General features: G+C 38.8%; 2 protein-coding genes across 3 annotated transcripts in view; one reads left to right on the top strand and one right to left on the bottom strand.

Moving 5' to 3' along the window:
* Positions 1-1638: 1638 nt before the first annotated feature.
* On the top strand, positions 1639-14601 carry ORC4 (origin recognition complex subunit 4). The gene is made up of 13 exons (XM_056861638.1): positions 1639-1698; positions 2175-2251; positions 3171-3261; positions 4127-4202; positions 4852-4937; positions 5932-5980; positions 7666-7817; positions 8653-8826; positions 10076-10162; positions 12635-12743; positions 13671-13766; positions 13855-13922; positions 14389-14601. Exons 1-13 carry the CDS (start codon positions 1642-1644, stop codon positions 14569-14571), a joined length of 1305 nt encoding a protein of 434 aa, XP_056717616.1. The 5' UTR covers positions 1639-1641; the 3' UTR covers positions 14572-14601.
* A 5056-nt stretch (positions 14602-19657) lies between these two features.
* The window catches only part of ACVR2A (activin A receptor type 2A), an 89505-nt gene continuing 85408 nt past the window's right edge, over positions 19658-23754 (bottom strand). The window contains exons 8-12 of one of the 2 annotated variants that reach the window (XM_056861636.1): positions 23472-23617; positions 23031-23145; positions 22271-22409; positions 21480-21610; positions 19658-20498 (exon numbers count right to left, since the gene is read on the bottom strand). In XM_056861636.1, coding sequence (XP_056717614.1) covers positions 20304-20498; positions 21480-21610; positions 22271-22409; positions 23031-23145; positions 23472-23617 — 726 coding nt within the window. In that variant the 3' untranslated portion in view covers positions 19658-20303. The remainder of the gene's footprint in view (positions 20499-21479; positions 21611-22270; positions 22410-23030; positions 23146-23471; positions 23618-23754) is intronic. The other variant, XM_056861637.1, reaches the window with a different exon arrangement.

The raw sequence follows: 23754 nt of genomic DNA, 5'->3' as shown, positions 1-23754 counted from the left end.
GGGTGACTCTGCTAGGAGTTTAGTCCCTTGATAGAGTCTAGACCCCTTACGGTATTGCTCTCAGCTTCCCTGACACACACAAACCCCCTCACCACGTTAAGGTGTGCATCCAGAAGGGGGAGCTTGATCATAAGTGTATCTTATAAACACACTGTACTCCCTGCGAATTACTCTCAGATAAATATGGACAGGTTCTCATAGGTTATCCGGGCTGTGTAACCGTGGTCTTTGTATTTTCTTTCCTGACGTTTCACCAGCAGCTGTGGCCGGCATCTTCAGAGGAGTAACACTGAAGGACAGTGTCTCTCAGTGTCAAGTGTGTAGGAAGAGTAATATATAGTCAGAAAGGGGTTGGGTTTGAGCTGAATCATTGTGACTATATATTACTCTTCCTACACACTTGACACTGAGAGACACTGTCCTTCAGTGTTACTCCTCTGAAGATGCCGGCCACAGCTGCTGGCGAAACGTCAGGAAAGAAAATACCAAGACCACGATTACACAGCCCGGATAACCTACGAGAACCAATGAACTCTGACCGTGAAAGCCTTCGACAAACATGGATAGAATTCTAGTCCTAATATCAACAATGTTTTTTTATGTACTGGGTTTACTTCAAAGGCTGTTATGGCTTTTAAAAATATTGATAGTACCACTAATTTAGGCAAAGCTTAAGTCCATTCCTTCTTTTACAGTGCTGTTTATAAGCAGCCTGAATAAGGTACTGAAGTTGCTGTTCCCCAAGCTAAGCTTTGTGTCATACTATACCATATACTACTGCTACCAGGAGCCTATTTCCTGTAAAATGTCTTAGCATTGTGTCTAGCTCATGTTTGTTGACCAGCAAATATGATGGGTACCTGGAGCTGTACAATAAATCTTGGGCCACTCTAAACCATATATGCCACATATAATCATACATATTACACCAGGGTTCCCAACCTTTTTCATCCTGTGGACACCTTTGAATTTTTTTTTGGGGGGGGGAGTGAATACCCTTCCCCCTAAATGGCTGCCACAGGAGGTGGAGCCAAACACAATGCTTCCCTCATTGCTCTGAAAAAAATTGCAGAGGGGTAATAAAAAAAAGATGGAAGGGAGGAACGGGAATAAAAAGACAGAAAGCCTGAAGGGGAATAGATGCTTACTAGTCCTCTTTATCCTCCAGTGATAGTTGCTGCTATTTCATTTGAATGAGGCAGGCAGTAACAAGCCCTGCCTTACAAAGGTCCCACCAACATTCTGAAAAGCTTAGTGGTTTCCAGGGGAAGTACTGGTAAGTCACATAGCACCAATGTGCGCCATGTTGGGCAGTCCTGTATTGTATTATTGTCACGCCTAATGTTGGGCAGTCCTGTATTCTCATCATTGCCAAAAATTCTGAAGTGGTGCATCTCAAATCTTTCATGGGAATTAAGCTCCAGACTGGATATAATACTGTGTCAGATTTTAGGGAACAGTTTCTCATTGGTGGGTGTTACAGTGTGGAATAACTCACAGAAATGTGCAAGCATCTTTTACCTGTTCAGGCACCTTTTCTACTCTGTTGAATAAGGATTTGGGAATCAATTTGTGTATATGCGCAAGTTCCACTATATATAAATTGTTTCTCCCTCCCCCCCACGTAGGTTGTCAATTACAATGGGTAAACGTAAGTTGAAGGAGGAGAACTTTACAAGTGGGGAATGTATCTCAAAGGTAAGTAAAATACTCCTTGAGACAAAATTTCTTGAATGTGAGATGCAGTAGTTTAGTGACTTGCTCATGCCAGCCTACTTACTACCTTAAGTGCAAATAGAGCTCATGTATTATGATGCATGCGCAGGAGTGGGCTGGGGCCATGGCTTTCCTAGTGTCTTCCCTTTGTCATACTGTTTTGATATTTTGTCATTCAGCTTTCTAGGGTACAGTTATTTCCCCAGAACCTTGGGCAGTAGTCTACTTCATTCATCTTATACTGTGCCTCAGAAAAATGTGCTGAATTTGGCTGGAGGCTTGTCTTATTTTTGAGTAATACTACTTATTTCAAAATAATATTGTATGATTTGTAACTCCCCGAACCACACAGGATAGAAAGAAATTTCTGGAGACAGGCACAAGTAAGCTGTTGTATAATAAACTAATAGTTGGCTGTGGTGTGTTTGAATGTTTGGTATCTATAATTCAATTTGCAGGTACAACAGATACTTCGTGAAAGATTTTGTCATCCAAGTCCAAGTGCAAAGTTGTTTGGAATGGAGCTTCAGTACAAGTAAGTATTCCTTTAAAACACATATCCTGGCCCAAATGATAACCTCACAAATGTATATTAATACAAAGGGCCATTATTTACCTTGACCAAATACACTTTGGCCCATTGGCTTCCTTCAGTGGTCAAATAATATAGATATTAAACACAGAAAGACTCCAGAAGTTAAAATAATACATATGTAATCTCTAAAATAGCCCATGGTGAAATGTAATAGTTATAATACTCTGACCAAAGGCAGAGATACAAAACAGAGGCCTCTTGGTTAGTATTTTTCTGCCATGGTCATGTACAGGTATCCTAGATGGTGATTCAATTGTATGCCTTCTCTCCTGGTCAAAGAATGAAATGATGTTTGGAGCCAATATTCATGTAATAGTGCCATATTGAATGAATAGCCCTTAGGTTACAATTTGTCAATTACCCTATAGTTTCACATTATCTGACCAAATTTTTCCCTGTAAGAAGAGCATGGCTACTTGAATCTCAGAAATAACACATTTCCCTTTTCAAAGGCTTTTTCGCTTCATAGGTGGTTCCCTGCTGTGTTTTCACATATATAATATGCTATTGTGCTTTCTTGAAAAATTGATGGATAGGTTGGATCATAAAATATGTTTGCTGTTTCAGGACTTTTCTGAAATATATCTGCTTGATTTTTTCTATTTGTTAATATCAGCCATGTTGAAAGTGCATGTTGGTGGTTCTAGAATTTTATTAATGTGTTAAGCAGCTGTATATGAAATTTACCATATATATGCTTGTGCTGACATTTAGTTTTCTGTGGCTGAATATATGTTTAAATACTTTTGAAAGTCCAATTAATTGTAATTTTCTCATAAGAAGTGTTAAAATTTATAACCTTGTCCCAGGAACTGCCTCCTCTCAAGTTTAGTTATTCATATTTCTCTTCCCCCCACAGGCATTTATCTGAGCTATTAAAACGTACTGCTGTCTATGGTGAAAGCAACTCTGCACTCATTATTGGACCCCGAGGCTCAGGAAAAACTCTGGTAGTATTTTAATATTAGTTAGGTGGATGCATGGTGTTCTGAATTTAAATGTCAGTAACCAGTGAAGTTTGATTTTTCTGTTACAATATTTTACTGCTTATTTAGCTTTCAGGTTTGGCATCTGATTTTTCCCAGATAATGTAGTTGTTGAATCATTTGCACTGTTTACAAAGTAATCTGTGCTTTTAAAAAAAAAAAGACTGGCACACCATGTGAATGGTGTAGACTACTCTAAAGACCCACATCTTTTATTTATTGGATTGTGATTTCCAGATAAGTCTAATATGAGTCATATGTAAACACTTCCTACCATCAGTATTTCAGTTGTCATTCTTATACAACTGTTAAAAATGTTATGTCCTGCTGGATGGATCTGATCCATCTGCATAACGGAGTCCACTGTAGGAATTTCTGCTGCCTTCTCTCAGCAACTCACTGAGATGCAAATTTGTGACAGGGAAGTTATGTGGCATCAGTTATGTGAGAGGAAAAGGGCAAGCCAAAATTATGAACTTTGCAGTAACAAGGCCAGGACACGTCAAGATATAAACCTGCTTAAGATGGCAGTGCAGGAGAGCCAGGGACAGGAAACAGACTAAGCACCCGGGATGTGCTCTGTAACAAGGAACAAGACCAGGATTGGCACTATGGAGGGGTCCTCCACTGATGGGTGACTGATGAATATATTGCATGTAAACTCAATATACTGATGAATCTTCTGTCAAGTACAAGACGTTTATAGTACAAACAGTGGCCTTAGTTCAGTGTTTCAGTTTTGATCAACAGTTAGTAAGTGGTTTGTAATAAGCAGTGGTGTATGCTCTCTTGCACCAGATGTTTTACTTCATTCTTTATTTCTTCCTAGTTAATACATCACACCTTAAAAAAGCTCATGGAAGTGAAGCAAGTGAGGGATAACATCTTACAGGTTCATTTAAATGGTAAGAAATACACCATTTGATTACTACTTTTCTTGAAGATTACTTAGTCTTGTAATTTAGTACTCATTTGGGTGGATTGAAAATGGCGAGGAAGTTTTCTCTTGTTGCTGTAATGTCCATTAACGGCAGGAATACAATTGTAAACAAAGCCTCTGAGGTTCTGCATTCTCAGCTCTCACTGCCTGATTTTAGAGAGGACTCGTTTGAGGATGATAGGAGAAGGGTGTGGCCTCTAAATGGTTGATGCCAAGGCAATTCTAACATTTACTGTGGATGACAAATAGAGTTTGTGACTATACGAATGAGCCTGAGGGACCAGGATTCTAAGCCATGGTGTAATCCTGGTTTGAAATGCAGATTTATAGGAAAGATGACAAAGTGTGGTTTGTGATTTTGTGCTGGTCTGCAGCAAAAGCAGAAGTGTTAGATTAGCTGGCAGAAACTGGGAGGCATAAGGCACCTTGCTTGTGGTTCCTCATGCTCCTTCACATAGTGACCAATCAGTTTGTCACATCATCTGTATGATGCCTTTGTCTGCTGCTTGTCTGTTAACTAAGGTTCCTTGGTTTTTGCTTTGTGAGAAAGTTTATACCACCTTGATTTACGAGGATAAGCAAAATATAGGTTATGCATTGCTGTTAATTTGTAGGACTACTACAGACCAATGATAAGATTGCCCTCAAGGAGATTACAAGACAGCTAAATCTGGAGAATGTGGTCGGAGATAAAGTTTTTGTAAGTAAAAAGTTCAGATATTTTTGAAAGTTATATAAGCTTTTGTTGCAGGAGACCAAGGATCCCCAACCTTTTTTGAGCTGGTGGGCACCTTTGGAATTTTGAAGATGAGTAGTGAGGGCCACCATGGAAATGGCTGCCGCAGGAGGTGAAGCTGAAACCAAAGTGACTGTTGCCAGAGGGGAAGCCAAACCCAATATCCCCTTCCTCACTTCGCAAAAGAATTGCAAAGGGGGAATAAAAAGAAATGAAGGAAATCCCAAGGGGAAGAGGGAAGGAGAAGGGGAAATAAAGGTATAGCCTGTTGATAAGTGGGCTGCTAGAATAACCAGTATGTAAAGGGAAGGGCAGGCAAATATTTTATGGGACTAAAGGACTTATTAAGGATGCTTTGCAGAAGAGGGGATGATAGAGGTGTACAGTAGCCAGTAATTCGAGTGCATACCATGCACAGATCAATGCAAATGTACATTATTCAGGGTGTTCCTGTATATATTTATTACATGTCGTGAGACCTCACACAAGCTACTTCTAATAAAAGGACTCAACAACCAGAGTTTGAGCTGCAGAAAATATATGGATTATTATGCAGCACGCCAATTGTCAGTAATGTACATTTTCAGTTATGTAAATAGGCTTTCTTATAATGGCTTTCTAATGATTTCTTGTTCTGAATTTTGACATCGTTTGGTTCTTAAATTACGACAAGTTGCTGACCTCTGTGCTTTGTGTGACCTGTCAAGATGAGTCCTAGAGAACTCTGAAGTATGTTTTATGAATCTCTTGTCATAGAGGCACAGAAAGTGCTAGACGGCAAGGAAAAACCCCAGCTTTTCCTTATTCAGAGGAAATTGTCCCTTCTTTTAAGACTGCCTTTTAATTCAAAGGTCAAAAGAAAAAAGCATGTTCCTAAATAATAGTTGACTTAGCAATTTTTTTCATATTTTAAACTTAAAATAAAATAGTTAATCATTCAAACTTTTCACTTTTCTAGGGTAGTTTTTCAGAAAACCTTGCATTTCTTCTTGAAGCATTAAAGACAGGTAAAAATGTTTCCCTCGTAGTGAATGACAAAGAATGTGTGGTTTAATCTAGCGTGACTGCACTGTAAATTGTAGAGATGATTGAGGTGAAGGGAAGCATGGGATTGCACCTTAACTGGATGAGCCTGGGGGGAAAAGCTTGGGTGTAAATGGAACATTTATATTGTTTCCGTAAAATTGTCTTAGTTTTCTGTTAAGATTTTACAGCACATACAAAATTATGAAGACACTGAACGGATGTCCTCCAAGTCATCTTTATTCTGCTCCGTGATTTTTTGAATACCAAACAAGTGAAAATGGGATGCTACAAAAGTGGGACATGTTGCTTAAATTTATTGAAAATTTACTCTCTCGTGTGTTGGCTCTTTAGAAATAAGAAGCTTCATACTTTACTAGGAGTGCAGAGTATACCTGGCAGACCAATCATTTAGCTAATTAATTTTAAACGCAAATTTAAAATCAGTTGAATGGAGTCACTATTTCTTTTAGACTGTTTTGTGATACTGCTCATATCGCCTATGGGAAGGGTCAGCCCAATAAAACAGGTTGCTAAATTCTGTTCTGCAATATACAAGATCAGCCAGACAAAGCGGGGGCTTGGCAATCTAACCTAAAATGGAGAATGTTATTTTAATCTGAGGTTTTTAGCTAATATATTTATCTATTTAAGATTTATATATCTCATAGTTTTAGATACTGTATCTTTTAATTCTATTTTGTAATTGATATGAATATTTTAATGGCTTCGCCGTATTCATAAATCTGATTAGCAGTCACATATAAAGTCCGCTGCTTAAAGTTGGGTCATGGCAACTAGATTATTTTTTTAAAAAAAATTATTTTAATATTTAGTGGATTTTAGTTTCTTAAATATTAGTCAAGAATTTTAACCAGGTATTGTCTTTTTAAAATTTATGTAATCTTTTATCTCATGTATAAATGATACAAATGTTTTACTGTCATATGCCACACTAATAAATCTGAGTTCTGATTCTGCTGGTAGGGAATGAAAAGGTGTTAGAAACAGAGCCTTTGGGGAACTCTGTGGTTCAATTAACCGCAGCCTAATGCTAAAGGAGAACCCACTGAAGACGATCAGGCCTTGTGAGCTGTCAAGAGGCAGGAAAATATTACCATCTCTGCACATACAAGAACTTTTGGACATGTGTTTGAAGAAAACTCTGTCTAGTTTATTGAACATGATGGGTATTGAAGAGACAAGACGGTTCCCAGCCACAGTGCTCGTCCAGGGAGCATAAAAGGAGCTCATTCACTCATTGATATTTTAATCCAGCGACTCATGCTGGACATGAGCAGTGTGCATGGATCTTACTCACAAGGTGGCTAGTCCCAGTAGCATTATTCAGGAATGCCCAGAGCCCCCCAGCCCCTCTGTGTACAGGACAGACAGGTCTCTGGAGCTGATGTAGCCACCCTGGCACTAGACATACGCCCTTTCTTGCCATGGGACTCTGTAGGATGGGTGCTGCGGGCGTGGCACTCCATAACAAAGGAAAATATTAGGCTAATCCCTTTTCTAATAATGAATGGTACCTTTTGTTTATTGAATTGTACATTATCTTACATTTACTTCAGTCTCTCAAAGGCACCTATATTGATGTTTTGGTAATGTATGTTGTTTAATCTTAATGTTTACCACTTTGGTTTATTGTTGGTTTTTTTAGGTGACCGTGCTCACAGTTGTCCAGTGCTATTCATTTTGGAGGAATTTGATCTTTTTGTTCATCATAAGAACCAGACTTTGCTGTATAATCTCTTTGATGTATCCCAATCTGCACAGACACCTATAGCTGTTATTGGTCTGACTTGCAGACTGGTAAGATGAGTCGAGCTTTTTTCTTAACATATGGTACCCTTAGAACATATAGCTCACATACTGGTTTCTCAAGACACTTGAACTGACTTCAGATACTCTTCTTCTAGGGCAGCTAAGGTGGTTTCAGGCTGTATGAATTGGCTCCGCATATCATATTTCAGATGATGCTTTAGTCAAAATTCTGAAAAACCTCTGCTTGTGCTGCTGAAGGTAAAACAGCTTGGTGAGATCATGCTGTTAAAGACATCTGTGAGTGAATTCTCTTCTGTGGGATCGCTCACGTGGAAATGTCAAATTGTGAAAAAAATTCAGTTCGATCTGTTTAAGGCATAGAATGAAAGAGTGAAGAATGAAGTCCTATATGACCTTTTTTGTTGCTCTGTTTGAGCACAGTGTAAAAATAAATACCTGATCAGAAGTTGATTAACAGTAGCCAGATTATTGCAAGCGCAATACTGGAAACAGCATAACCTCCTAAAAGGTGGATTATAATGATTATGGTTAAGATTAAGGCGAATAAATATTTTTTTCAACAATTCTGTAAAACATGGTAACCATGTATTCAGTATTGGAACAAAGTAAAACCAGAGGAAAATATTAGGCAGGTTATTTGATACACAAGTCATTTTTGTATTTGGATAATTGTGAAATAGAATTATGATTTTTTATTAGAGCACATATGTTGAACTGGGGGTTGTACTTCAGCATTTGATCCCCACTGCAGAAAGACAGCTTGGATCTATTTTTCATAGTTTATTTGAAATTTTAGATGTTTTATATAATTGTAATAATTAGGCTGAATGGTAATATTGAAAACTTTTTGGGGTTTTTCTAGGATGTTCTAGAACTCCTGGAGAAGAGAGTGAAATCGAGATTTTCCCACCGACAGATATATTTAATGAATTCTTTTGATTTTAAAAAATACACTAATATTTGTAAAGAACAGCTATCCTTGCCTTCAGAATTTCCAGAAAAAACCTTTGCTCAGAAATGGAATAAGAATGTGCAGGTAATTGAACTAAAGGCAGCAGTAGCCAAGCTCTTGAAATGCCTTGCTGAACATCCTTCAAACTGGTGTGACGTTAAAAGTAATAAATGGAGAGCATACATTTTTCTTTCCAAGATAATAATTAAATTTTGAAATAATAACTTATTTAAATGAAAATATTGTAGTCATGTTGGTGTGTAGAACAGCTAGATTCAAGTCCAGTAGCACATTAGTGATCAACAAGATGTTCGGGGTATGAGCTTTCAAAATTCCAAGTTCCCTTCATCTGGGTCATTTGGGACCCCCAAAATTTTGTTGGTCTCTAAAGTGCTACTGGACTCAAATCTAGTTCTCAAGTGACAAGATGCATGATAGTCAGCATCTCAAGTATAACTTGAGATTGCCTTGGGCCTCTTAACTTAATAGTCCTGGTCATTTGTCAGTACAGTAGTTGCCTTGATCACTAGCTGCCAACCTGCATGCTGGGTGACTGCCTTCCCATACGTCCACAGTTAGGCAATTTTGCTTCTGTGCTGTCCCGCATGTGCCGGCCAGCCACAAAGATGAAAGTTCTCAAGATTTCTGTCTCTAAGGCTATTGGAACGTTCCCCTACCCTCAAGCCCTCTGAAGTTTCCTGCCCAAACAGGCATGTGACAGAGCGCTGCTCCCTCAGTCCTCTCTTCCGTGCCATGGAGATAGGACCCTCTCTGTTCTAGCTCCTCAGTTTACCTCAGAAAGAATTTTTGGTAAGACAAAATGGGTGTCTTGCATCTTCAAACAGGTGCCTAAAATTCTGAAAGCAAACTCATTGTTTTATTTGTTTATTTAAAACATTTGTCGCCTTTCCACCTGAACATAAAAACATTTCAACATTTAAAAACATGTAAAATTCTAAAACAATTAGTAAGAACCCAGACATCATTAGAACCAGGGAAGAGGGCCAATAATTGTTTTGGGGAGTATGCCAAACAAAGCAAAATTAAGCATTTGTCCTACAAAATGGTATTTTGCATGAAGTCTCTTAATTTTAAAGAATGGTAGAAAATAGCTTTTGTAATAGCTTACTCTTTCTGCACACTTTGAAAGATTTTGTTATATGCTTTTTGCCTTTTTTAAGAACTATAACGGGAAGCATTATTGTGATCTTGCACAAATATTGTATGTTTCCTTTCTAATTGCAACAACTCATGATGGAAAAACTATCTGACTGTAAAGACTTGTTTATGTTGGCTATTCTGCAAATCATTATTTTTTAAAAATCCATTCTAGTCTCTCTTTGAAGACCAAACCATTCAAGATGTGCTGCAAAATCAATACCATTATAGTAAAGATCTGCGATCTCTCTACCTGCTGTTGGTAAGCTGATCTTTTTAAAAATCTGCTGAATTTTATTTCTGTAGTTCCTATAGCATCCTGTAGGTGTCAATTTACTCACCAGCTTTCTTGCAAGGAACCTGTCTTACATTCTCTTTTACCATCCATCTTCAGTAATCTTGCAACCAGTTCAGAGGACGGTGCTCAAAACATCATACATAGTGATCCTTTCCCTGTTTTATCCTCACAATGACTCTTAAGAGGTAGTAGTAGAAAAGGGCAAGAGTCCAGTAGCACTTTAAAGACTAACAAAAATATTTTCTGGCAGGGTATGAGCTTTCGTGAGCCACAGCTCACTTCTTCAGATACACTGTGAATTATCTTAAGAGGTAGGTTAGACTGAGAATGATTGACTGCCCAAAGGTCAACCCAGTGATCTTTGCAGACTGAGGTCTATCTTTTGAACCTTTCATATTTTCAGATCCAGGGTTTTTTCATTAGGCTTGAAAATCCGCTAATGAGTTTTCTATCATGACTGAATCAAATTAAACTGTTTACATGTAGTTGCATGAAAACAAAGGAAGCAAGTCTGCAGAAGGAATTTTTACTATTTTGCTTAGCAGCTTCTTACATCTCTGAAAAGCCACTCATGAGAGTCGGAACTCTGCAAGACCACACCTCCAGCAGAATTGGTTTTTGCAGGCACAGCACAGTACAAGAGGTGGCTGAGGGCAGGAGAAAGTGCTAAACAGTGCTCTATTGAATTTGCACTGTTCTCAGAAACCTGCAGATTGTGTCTATATAACAAAACTAAAGTGTGACAGAGTGTGCTGTGGTTTAACTTGCTCACGTTGTATCCCTTCTGTAAATTACATCTGAACTCTTATCACGTATAAAAGTGTGTTTCAGTGGTTTTACTATGTATTAAAATTTTCTTTTTTAGGTTTGAGTAGAAGAGAAATGAAACTGCTTCCTGTAGCATAACATTCTTTTCTAAACATCACTTTCCCCAATATATTGCATTGGATGCCATGACCCATCAGTAAAAGGCATTGTCAGATATGGATCTTTTCTTTGTCTCTCTCCCCCCCCCCCCCCCCCCCGGTAATCATTTGCACTCCTGGAGAAATTGATCCCCATTGTTTTGGTACCCATATGGACTGATAAGCATGTGGGTCAGGAGACTGCAAGGGGGTGGGGGGGGGAGAGAAGGGGGCAAAATTACTCTTCCTGTATCTTCTGTAAGAGTGGCTTTGCTGACAGGAGGTAGGATGGGTAATATTTCTCCTCACTCTATGCAACCTGAATGGCTTTTAGTCCAGGAAGCCTCTCCAACCCAAGGTACCGTATATACTCGGGTATAAGCCGACCCCCCCAAATTTGAGGCCAGAAAAGGGAATTTCTTATTGACCCGCATATAAGCCGAGGGTCAATAAGAAATTCCCTTTACCGGTAATGCTGCGCTCTAAAATGGTGGCCGCCATTTTAGAGCGCAGGGATGATCTCGGCCCTGCCCCAGGTCGCCCTCCTGCCAGCCTCCCGGGCCCTCCCGACCCCAGTGCCATCCAAGGGGGGGGAGGGAGAAGAGCCCCTGAACCCCCTACTCACCGGGAGAGGCGGTGAATCGGCGGCGCGGCCTTCCTGCGCCTGCAGGCCAGGGGAAGCCGCGCGGGCCTGGCAGCAATGGCGGCGGTGACAGCGGTAAGTTCCCCCTCCCTCCTCTACCGTATTGACCCGCGTATAAGCCGAGTTTGGCTTTTTCAGCCCTTTTTTTGGGCTGAAAAACTCGGCTTATACGCGAGTATATACGGTAAGTTACTACTGGGGAGAAGGGGTGAAGGGACAGATCTGCATCCATCAGTGCCTTCTGCTGATCCACACTTTATTATATTAAGTATTTTCATTATTGCATATTATTTAAATTTGTGCTGCTAAGTTCCATTTCTGCAAGAGAAATAACCAGCTTTGTCAAGTACTTGAGTCAAACCACTGAAACATTTTAATTGGAGACTTAACATGAATTGCAATTTCATATTGTAGCGGTTATAAGCTTTTCTTAGGTTGTATTATCTTGGCGCCTTTGTAATGAAAGTTCATACTTGTTGTCCCCTTGTTCCAGCTCTTCAGGAATTTTTATAATCCCATCTCCCAGAACAAATCATTTCCCCTGTCTTTTAATATATTTTGATTAACAAATTTGCACAGTGTAGATTGACATCTATATCTGTAGATATAGAATTTGAACATGTCATATTTTTGTGTTAGAATGTTCTGATTGAAATCAGATTACCAAAGCAATTAACACATTTATCAGTGCAAATTGTCTGTTTTAAATTATTATAGGATGCACTGGGCACTCAGCAGCTAAACACAGTATTGTATCCTTCAGTGTTACTCCTCTGAAGATGCCGGCCACAGTTGCTGGCGAAATGTCAGGAAAGAAAATACCAAAACCACGGTTACACAGCCCGGATAACCTACGAGAACCAACAGTATTGTTTCTTTTTCCTTTAGATGCTTGCTTTAAGAAGTGTAACTATATCCCACCCATTCATCAGTTCATCAGACATTCTTGAAGCAAGCAAACTGTGCAGAGTGGACTCAAAAGCAAACATTGTACACGGTAAGGCGGCAGTGTTTATTCAGTCTTAGTGGCATTTGGTTCCATCTGTGCGCGGGGTGGGTAATCCTGAAGCCCTACAATGCACAAGCCAGAAGCACTTGAGGCAGTGTACCTTTGCCTGCCATTGGTAACACTTTTGGGAAGTAGTCACTCTCATGGTTTAGTTTTGCTTTTTCTCACCCTAAAGCAGGGGTCCCCAATTTGGTGCCCGCCAACACCTTTCCGGCACCCACAAAGTGTTTTTAGGAAGTGGGTGGGTGGGGGGCAAGGTGTGCTTTTGCCCAGCAAGGCTTCTGTTTGGCTACTGGAGATTTGATTGGCTGTGCAATCATTTTTAAGGCTGGCTCCACCTCCTGCGACAGCTACTTTGTAGCAACCAATTTGTGGCTGCACCTAACGCCCTGGGTCAGAATTCCCAAGGTGCCGGCAGGCTCAAAAAGGTTAGTGACTCCGCCATAGAGTTACCACTTCATGGCTGCCAATAGGTATTTTCTTCAGGTGCCTAATTCCCCCAGCTGTCCATATGTGCATGTTCTTATATCTTGCAGGTGAAAATGAAGTGTACAGAATAGAGCAAGTACAGAATAATTGGGCTTGTATTACTGTTTGCGTCAGAACAAATGGAGGAGTGTTCCACCATAGTTGTGAGGGATCCAAAGTAGCGGGAATGAAGTTCACAGAATTTCACCCTTGTTCTGAGCGTACTGCAGTTCTGCTTCTGGGGGCCAGGGTAACCTCACAAGTCAAACTAGGGAACAGTGGGAGTAGGGGGACTAGCAAGAATACCCTTCCCTTCCATGCAGGAGTGTCTTTCCAGCACTGTAAATATCATTATGCCAGCAGAACAGCCCATTTGGATTAAACTCCATATCTTGAGGGCTACATTGCTATGAAATGCAATTTAGGATTTGTTGTTCTCTCTCACAGGTCTGTCTGTGTTGGAATTCTGCCTCATAATAGCTATGAAACACTTAACTGATATTTATGAAGGGGAGCCTTTCAACTTCCAGATGATTTATAATGGTGAGCTGGTATCACAGTGGCTTATTTCTAGTTATTAAACTAGTGGTTTATTTCTCCCAAATCAATAATAATATGTTTGTTAATACAGAGTATCAGAAGTTTGTTCAGAGGAAGGCACACACTGTCTACAGCTTTGAGAAACCTGTGGTTATGAAGGTATTTGTAACTTGTTGGTTGTTCAGTAGTTGGTAGAATATTGTGTTACAGTCACAAAAGCTGAGTATTTTGAAACCACTGTAGTAGTATTGTACTAGTATTATGATTGTTTCCATTTATCTAAAAACTTGACCTAAAATCTGGGAGAATGTTGAGGATCACAAATAGGGCTTTTGCACTAATGCTTGTATCTATTCATTGTGTGGTACTATACTGCCCTCTGGTGTATATTCAGTGTGTATGCACAGCTTCCTATACTAAATATTAAAGAGTTCAGAATTGATTTGCTAATGAGAATAAAATTAGCTTGCAGTCCGAAAGACCAGCCGTAGATACATCCTGTATCTGGGTTTGAAATTCTGTGTTGAGGTATTTATGTAACTGTTTAATACAGTTTGAATTGGTTTCTATTTCTTAACTGATAAGCTAGAGAAGAATTATGTTTGGATTTTTTGTTTTGTTTTAGGCATTTGAACATTTGCAGCAGCTCGAGTTAATAAAGCCTGTGGAAGGGCTTTCTGCATGTGCACAGAAAGAATACATGCTAATGAAACTACTTTTGGACAACAATCAAATAATGGATGCTGTGCAGGTCTACCCAAACTGCCCAACTGATGTAAAACAATGGGCTACGTCTTCACTAAACTGAAGGATGAATGTCTTCCTGAGAGTGACAGAGCTGCTAGAAGTTAGCAGGGCTGCAAATCATTGCTACCAGAGAAAAAGATAACCCAGCAATTACTTCAATTACCAAATGTGTTTTGTTATAACAAGAGTAGTATCTTTTTTTTTTTTTTTTGAAACCAGGGTTTCCAAGAAAGTAAATGAATGCCAATTTCAGATTTGGTCTTCATGTTAAAATAGTCTGCAGGTCAACTACCTGGCAGTTTGTAAAAATGTGCAACTGGCTTTTCATGACAATTGTCCAATACTACTTAGGAAAAAAATTACTACTCCAGAGTTTCATGTGACTTGAGTCCATTCAGTCAGGACTGTGAGCTGCTTGGACAGCCGTTACAACTTTTTAAAGGATGACTGCCCCACTTAAATCCAGCTGGGTCTACAGGACTATTGAGTGTTCTATACTGTCTATATTATTTTCCTTTACTACCCTGTCATTCCTCTAGTGCCTCTTACAGGAAACCTTTTTGGAACTCTGTTTACAGTGCAATTTAGGGTCATGTTCGTGATACCTAGGAATATCCTGTTCTTTACTGCTGCTAAGCACCAGAACTCTTCAGCTACTTCCTGATTTTCTGCTGTTCATACACTGATGTTTAATATCAGTTTCTATTGTAGTTTCTCCCCTCTGGAGGAAGTATATTTAAACAGCCCTGAGCCTTCTAGAAAGTCATTTAGGATTCCTTGGAATTTGTTTTCCTTCTTATGACTAGTGCTTTGAGAACATATTCCTTAATTGTCTACTCAGTTTTAATATTATGTGCATTTGTAATAAAAAGGTTCAAAAGTGTTCTGTGGGCTTGTGAAGTATTTAGAACTGCCAAGTTTGGAAACAATCTTACTGTTGTATTTGAACAAGGGCTTTTAGCAGAAGAGTTACAGAGAATAGGCCCTACTTTACTTTGCCTTAAAGCTGTCATCAGCCTGAATTTTCAACCCATTTCCCATTGTGGGAATTGTCTCCTTACAGTTAACATTGCCATCCAGTGTTGCTCTGTCTGTTTCCTAGCAGGATTAGCTTGGTCACTCGCTGATTTTGGACTGAAGGGGCCATTGATTCAAATGATATCAAAATAGGATTTGTCATACTTGGCCATCTTAAGCCAGAGTTGTGGCAATTTCACAATGGCTTTAGCAGTACCGTAACTGGTTGTTCTGCATTGGTACACATACGTTTCATATATTGTTGGAGATAATGTTCCAACTTAGTTATATGCAGAATACTAATAGTATCCCATTGTAGGAACTGGTCTGTTAAGGCCCAAAGTGCTTAACAGCAGTGGATACTTTTGTTCAGATTTTACCCCAATTGTCTGTCAGGTACATGTACAACTGTGTTACAGCTAAACCTTCTTGAGCTAAAATCAACCTGTTGGTGTATACACTTCTGTGTTTTTAATCTCCATCTACTCACCTATGCCCAATACAGGGATAATTAACTCCCCTAGGGTATGAAATGTCAGCCACCAGTTCCTTCAGCATTTACTGGAGCAACAAATATGGCTATCCACCTTCTTGTTGAAAACACCACTAGTAGGTTTGAAGAACAAACAAGCCCTTTCCAGCTACATTAGCTTGAGCAGAACAGAAACAGCATTTCATGGAATTGGGTGAAGAACACAAGAACAGCTTCTTCAAGCCCTAGTGACTGAAACTGCACAGCTGGATCAGGTTGTATTCTCCACCTGAATCTATATGCCAAAAGTTCAAACTCTAAGGCTAACAAAATAATTCTACATAGAGTTATGGAGCAAGGCCTTTAAAATTAATAGGCTTAGACTGGAGTAACTATTGTATTGCAATATTTTACTTACTTGGTCAATGCCATGCATGGAAATATCCAAACTTCTCAATACTTTATAATTTATTCAACAAACTACTTGCGAATTTATACTTATCTTAGAATGGTTATTCTCCAACAGGGAAGGATAAAGTTGGCTGATTAATGTACACAGTGACTAATAACCTGTTTGGATATGTGGAGGCTGCTCACATAGAACTGGAGTCATTCATTTTTATAACTTCTAAATAGCAAGATCACATTGGAAGTAGTATTTAATGTCCATGGTAGACAACTTAGGGATAACATTTGAAAAGAATATGCAAGTCATAGTAGTCACTTAATTTTTTATTCATCTTTCTGTGGGAATAGGGAAAGAGAATACATTTTATACAATATTTAACAATCACTTTTATCCAGGATGGGGGTGTTTGTTTTTAAATACTTGCTAAAACAGCAAGTGCAAGTTGACAGTAGTACAACAACCTGTGCCCAGAACACTGACAAGTACAGAGTAAAGCTAAAACAATTGCTTACCGATAACTTGAGAGGTAACAGATCTTTTATGGACTGAGTGTGCATTAAAAAAAATAGTACTGCTGGTTGAAGACTCTTGAGGTAAATGATGTTCCAACAAGGATACTGTTTTTATCATTTTGCCCATAAGCCTGTACATAGCTTTCTGCACCTTATACCAAATATTCCTAATAAAATGCATTAAAAAGGTTAAAAAGAGAAAACTGGAAAAAAGGTCAACCAACCAGTCACCTCACTTTGTTAAACTACAATCAGCAATTTATTCTGTAGAACTGTAGTATGAACAAATATTTATTACTACTACATCTGATTACACTTTAGTTATGCAAGAGCTACTCCACATGGATTTTGCTATCAAAGGTACAAAGTTGTGTATTTCAATCCAGACTCATTTTCAGAATACCACCATGAATGAGAATGCTAGCTCAAGAATTCCAACAATTACGAGGCACGATCTGTTCCAAAATGCTAAGTTAATATTTAGTAGCAACTGTACAAAGTCGTCATGCATCATGTGATATAAAATTCTTAGCATCTAACACAAACTGAAAAGGTAATGCAGGGTTTAGACTTTGAGCTGATCACAAAAACTGGCTAATCTGTTAAATCCTGTGCCAATTATATGGCAGCCAACTAAGTAGACACAGGCAAGCCAAAGACAACTGAAAACTTGAGCCAGGGGCCTAGCTTTTCTTCACAAGTCAAAAATACAAGGTAAACCACCAGAGCTGGCCATATCCACACAAGCTGTATGATTCAAACACATAAAAGCAACAATGGTCACAACATCTGCCAGAAAGCAGAGCATCTTCCCTAGCTCAGACTTTAAATGTTGACCTTTATTTATGGGTCTTCGCTCAAGCATTTGAAACCTGCTCACCTCTACATTTACTGTAGTGTAAAGCTGGAAACAAAAAGGTGTTGAGATTCCCTGCAAGACAGTGTTTTAAATATGGATTGAAACAGTTCAGCGGATTTTAAGTTTCACAAAATCAGTATAACAAAGCTTTTATGTCCCATTTCTGAATAATGTAGTGGTATTCTCTTTAAAAATCTGAACCCAGGTACTTCAAATTACCAATCTGGGGACTTTCAAAAGCATCTGATAAGTATGAAGAGATGCATTACCCAGTTTGATTGTCTGTTTTGATGATTTCCCCTCTATGACCTGCAAAAATACATGTTTCCACTTGACTCGGGGGCCATCGTGGTAGATGTTCCTATTTGATGGAAAGTTGCTTTACAAAAACCAAATAGATTTCCACCAACAAAAAAAGTCGCATTAATGTTTTCAATGAAAAATGGTTCTTGTATGTACATGTTTTTGGAGAACCAATTATTCTGTTCCTGCATTTTCCTAGTATAAACACTCCCACCTGAGGAGAAATCAGATATATTAAATCAATAATCAACCATTAAAAAGTTCAGATCTTTTCAGTCATGAGTTGGGGTTGACATACTGAATCCCAAGATTAAAAACCAAGTATTATGCAATCCACACACAATATAAGTAATAATCCCTTGCCCACATTGTCTGTCAACAAAGAATGAGCAAGTTTTGCCCAATAGTATGTTTCCCAATTGGGGGATGGGGTTATGATTACCATAAAGCCATGAGACAACAGTAAACTCTGGGTGGTGTGCCAGTTACTTATGAACAACTCTGCTGTTACCCTTCTCCTCCCTGCTTTACAGAACAATGACCAAAATCTTTCTTATAAATAATTCCTCTTTGTTCCCAGAGATTGAGTACATTAAAAAAAACACTGTTTTAATAAATAACTGATTAGAAGAGAACATTCACAGTGAGCTCCTGATTGTGACATTAAAAAAATTATTTATAAATCTACTGCATGATTTTTTTTATTTAAAAAAATGACCTGACCAGAATACTGGCTTACTGTTGAGTCGGTAAGTTTGTAATTTTAGAAAGTTAAAGTTAACTTTGGCCTGTAGAAACATAACTGATCAAATAACCGTAGTGTATTATTACTTTGGCACCTGTCCACTTACTGCCCATTTCACTTCGGTTGGTATCGTAAGGCTCAATATCTTAAATGCCTGTAACTCTTAAATACAGGAGTTAGATTTAGTGTAGGGCTTTTTTTTGCTAGACTGTGCTACATCATCAACTCTACGTAAGTCATTGCATATTTGATGGTAAGCATTTTTTTTAAAGAAAAGGTGTGGTTATACGTTCTTTGTGACCATAGGATACCCCTATGCATCACAAACATCAAATATTACTCTGACAAGTCGGCACCAAAATCAAGTGTTGTGAAGCAAAAGGCAACGCAAAGAGTGAGGAGTTCTGGGTAGTGAAGCTTCCTGAGGTGATCCTGAAACAGTGACACAGTAGTAACTGTATTCTGTTTAGTGAGACGGAAAATAGGCAGAATATTTACATACATAAATTGAAAAAAAAAGCTTATTTCAAAAGAATTAGAAGAACTTTCCAGTGCCATAGCTCATATAAAGTTTAAAAAGTCATGCTTAAATTTTCAAATAACCCTCAGACACAGCAAACCTAAATAATATTTAGTAAAATAAACGTATGCAATATTTTGGAAACTGGAGGTAAAATAATGCTTTAAACTAAAACGGGGGAAGTTTGCCATTTCAAACACAATACTTTTTTTATACACAAGCTAGATCAAGGAAGGCAAACACACTATTTTAGGAATGGCCACTGACTGTTGGCATGAAGCACAGCTTACCAATTTTTTTCCAAACACCATGAATCTGTAATACATCATTTACAAAATGAGGATCGATTTATTGTGTTAGTGTTGTCAATTTCGCAATTTAGCCGCAGGTGAAACTGAGGTATACCTTGTTGAGGGAGGTTAAGTAATGCTTGGAAGCCTTTTTGCTAGATTCCACTTTGATTACATACAACAGCAGCACACTAAACATTCACAAGCTGTGTCATATTGGCATTACAATAGTCATTATATAAACACAACAGCAAATGCGTTAAAAACAAGTTACCCTTTTTTCTTAAATCTGAAATGAAATGTTTGATTTAAAAAAAATAGCAGTAGTTCATTTTAAGGAATTAAGTCTTTTCTGACGTATTAAGAAATACAATGTCAGCTTTTAAAATGCTTGACTAGCCAGGATAGGTCCGTGTTCTTCAAATGTTCATTAACATCATTCTGCCACTTCTTAGTCTTGTGTCCTTCATATGCAGGGAATGCAGTAAGTCTCCTGGATCCATTTCTGGAGTAGGACAAGAAAGCGTCTTCCTAGTGACACTTCGAAGACAGACTTACCATTCCAAATTTCACGCAGAAAGTTATATTGACCGGAAACAGGCCCGTTAGCTTAGCAGCTCCAGTTCAGAGAGTCTCATTGGTCATGATGTGTGACCGGTGTAACTATCATAGACTGGATTCTTTGGGAGGAAAGTCCACGTTTGTCACCATAGTGACCACAGTCACAATGTCCTCTGTTGTTATAATGTTTGTTAGTCTTTGCATCTGAATAATCCGCTCCTCTACACAACCAGCTGATAATCGGGCTTCTGCATCATGATCCCAACACTCTTCTATAGTTTCACAAAGCATTGTCATTCCCTAAAAAAATAACATCGATGTATAAGGCCACTGTGTTTCAATTTGAATACAAAGGGTTGGATCTAAAGACTCTCCATCAGAAGACTATGAGTGAATCTGGTTCCAACCATTAAGGAACAACTAAAATTCTATTTAAAATATATCAAAGCAACATATACTGTTTTTCAGAGGCAAAAGACACTAACCTCCTATTTGGGTGATTATAACAGAAGACAACACAACAGAAGAGACCCCTGTTTCAGGTTCCTCCTTTATCAAAGTAAAAGTGCATGTGAAGTTTGAACAGGGCTTCATACGTAAGAGGATGACAGCCCCCCCCAGCAAACTCCCAGTTAAATATCACAGAAATATTTGTGCAATTTCACATCGTTCTCACAACCCCTAGAAATCTATTATTATTCTAACACCAGAGAGCACAACTGAGACTGAAATCCAAGCTGCGCTTTGCTGCAACATCAGTAGCGAAGTCACACAGGCACAATCTAACAAAATACAGTCACAGTTTACTCCTAGTGAAATCAGCTTAGCCAGTCATGAGTGAATCCCATTCATTACTTTTAACAGGACTTGTGGTTAATGTCTGCTCTAAACAAAAGGATACACATGTAATTGACAGTTAACTACACTGAGTTATGCACCTGAATGTCTGAAGACCACTACAATGAAATACAAATCCTGAACCTTATTCTCCACAAGAGAATGTTGTTGTTGTCTTAGGATTCAAGTGAACACATGAAGCTGCCTTATACTGAATCAAACCCTCGGTCCATCAAAGTCAGTATTGTCTACTCAGACCAGTAGCGGCTTTCCAGGGTCTGAGGCAGAGGTCTTTCACAGCACCTACTTGCCTAGGCCCTTTAATCGGAGATACTGGGGGATTGAACTTGGGACCTTCTGCATACCAAGCAGATACTCTACCACTGAGTCACAGCCCCTCCCAGTGGAACCTTGTTATTTTGTAAACGTGATCATATTACTTACTGCGTGCTTCTGCCAACACTCTCTCAAAACAGGCCTCTTCTTTTTATGTACGACAACTTCCTGCATATCTTCAAGAGAGGGATGCTGGCCCACCTCTTCTTCAAAAGGTAGCATATACTCATCCACAGGTCCTGTATTTTAAACAATAAAGCATTAGGTAACACATTCACATAACCTCTTCCTTTGGGCAGCATACAAACAATTCTCATTTTAGCCTAATATCCCAATGAAACTGATTAGGCTTAAAATTAGCAACTTCCCCACGATCGCCCAACGACTTTAGGCCTAATAGCCAAGCCCAGAACTCCGTAATCCATTGTCTACCCACGACAGAGTATGGAGAAGATAAGTACTACTTCACGCAAACTTCTATTCATCAACATTCACCAAAAAAGTGCCTATTTCCCCCATGTGCGAGTAACGGACACAGAAAAAGACTAAATATAATTCAAAGCATCTTCTACACATTTTGAAGTGCTTATCCACATAAAGTTTTGCACTTTTAAAATCTGAACTGTAAACTACTTTGGAAAACGAGTATGTGGATAGGAGAGGTATAAAAGTTTGTTAAAACTGTTTATTTATAGTTTTGAATAGACTTGATTTCTGCATCTAGATGCATATCAACACTGCTATGTTGAAATAATTAACAGTTAATTATAGAGTTTTTAGAAGTGTATTCAACACTCTGAATACATAGCATTTAAAAATTATAATTCCTTCACGACAGGTTTTATAGAAAACCAACTCAGCAAACAAAAAGAAATATGAAAGAACTGCACATTACTTACCATCTGCCGCAGTACATCGTGAAGATAGCTCCCACAGTACCAGTCCCATGGCATACATGTCTATTCTCAAAAACGCGTCCCTTTGGAAGTTGATAGCACCTTCTAACACTTCTGGAGCCATATACCTTCGGGTGCCAACCTGGGGAAAAAAAATTAGCCACAATGTTGGGTTTCTATTCATTTCACAGCTAAAAACGGTGCATATGGAGCACGTGTCAAACTGATGCTTTTTACAGAAAGGTCTACTAAATATCTGCAAATACCTTTTGGTTGAATGCTGTAACTACCCAAGGAGCAACTAACACTATTAACTTCAAAGTCATGGATTGTCATCTGGGCATCACATGCTATATTAACAGAGCATTTAACATCTTTAGAAACCAACAATTACAGTAGGTTTCTGAATTTATAATGAAATGGCCAAGACAAGAACATAGGAGCAGCTGAGGACAGAGAGCTTTTGGTAAGGATAGACCAGCCCAGACAGGGAGATGTGCTCCAGGCCTCACTTAGAAGCATTCTCTGAAGCCAAGCCCCTCATAAAAGTTTTATAAGGAACACTGTTTAGATTAACCTTAATCTGCTGGAAATCTCCACGTAACACAGGGGAGAAGGGAATATTATGGAGTTAGAATGCTAACTTTGGAGGCAGCACCAGTAATTTACACATCCCTACCCAGGAACACTTTCTGTCCCCCTTATCCTGCTGCTTTGCAAGCAGTGCTCCTAATGCCAACGAAAGTGAATCACGTCTACTTACCTGACCATGTGTGTCACCTGCTGACTTCCCAGCTTCAAACTTCAAAGCGAGGCCGAAGTCAGCAATGCAAGCTGTAAGGTTGTTTTTCAGCAATACATTCTTGCTCTTGATATCCCTTGAAAAAGTAAAAACAAAGATAAAAGTGATCACGCATACTATATAAATGCCAAAAGATTGTACCGAATAAAGTATCACACAGACTTGTTTAATAAACTCCAACTTCCAGCTCCATTCAATGGAATAATTCATGAAGGGATGGAGGATGGGGAGATGTACAGATTTCCCCTCCTCACTGCAGCCTTCCAGACCTCACCCCATCCCCCTTGAAAGGGTCCTCTTGTACAATCTTCATTAGCGATTGTAATTTATGAAATACTACAGAAGTACATATATTCTTTATATGTTTAAGGAAGGAAGGATTAAAGTATTTTATTATCATACCTATGTGAAATTGCTGGTTTATGCCCATCTTTTAGACCAGGGATGTCTTCATGAAGGTACGCCAAACCTCTAGCCATAGTTTCAGCAATGTGACATAGTTCATTCCATGTGACTACATTAGCCTTGAGGAAGTCTGTAAGCGAACCCTGATCAAAGGAGATGATAAAAATTACGTCCTTTCCTATGACAATATTCAACACACTTCCCCTTCCCAGTTTTCACAAAGATGTTAGAAGTTATAAATACTAAGCAATGACGTCTCACATTTAGATATCCACAGATG

The sequence above is a fragment of the Euleptes europaea genome, chromosome 15, assembly GCF_029931775.1.
Source record: "Euleptes europaea isolate rEulEur1 chromosome 15, rEulEur1.hap1, whole genome shotgun sequence".
NCBI lineage: Eukaryota > Metazoa > Chordata > Lepidosauria > Squamata > Sphaerodactylidae > Euleptes > Euleptes europaea.
This window is presented reverse-complemented; position numbering and strand designations above follow the sequence as displayed.

Coding starts and splice junctions, on each gene's coding strand:
- ORC4 (XM_056861638.1), top strand. CDS start 1,642: ATGGGTAAACGTAAGTTGAAGGAGGAGAACTTTACAAGTGGGGAATGT. Junction 8,827..10,075: donor AATGGAATAAGAATGTGCAG/GTAATTGAACTA, acceptor AATCCATTCTAG/TCTCTCTTTGAAGACCAAAC. Junction 12,744..13,670: donor AAAAGCAAACATTGTACACG/GTAAGGCGGCAG, acceptor TCTCTCTCACAG/GTCTGTCTGTGTTGGAATTC.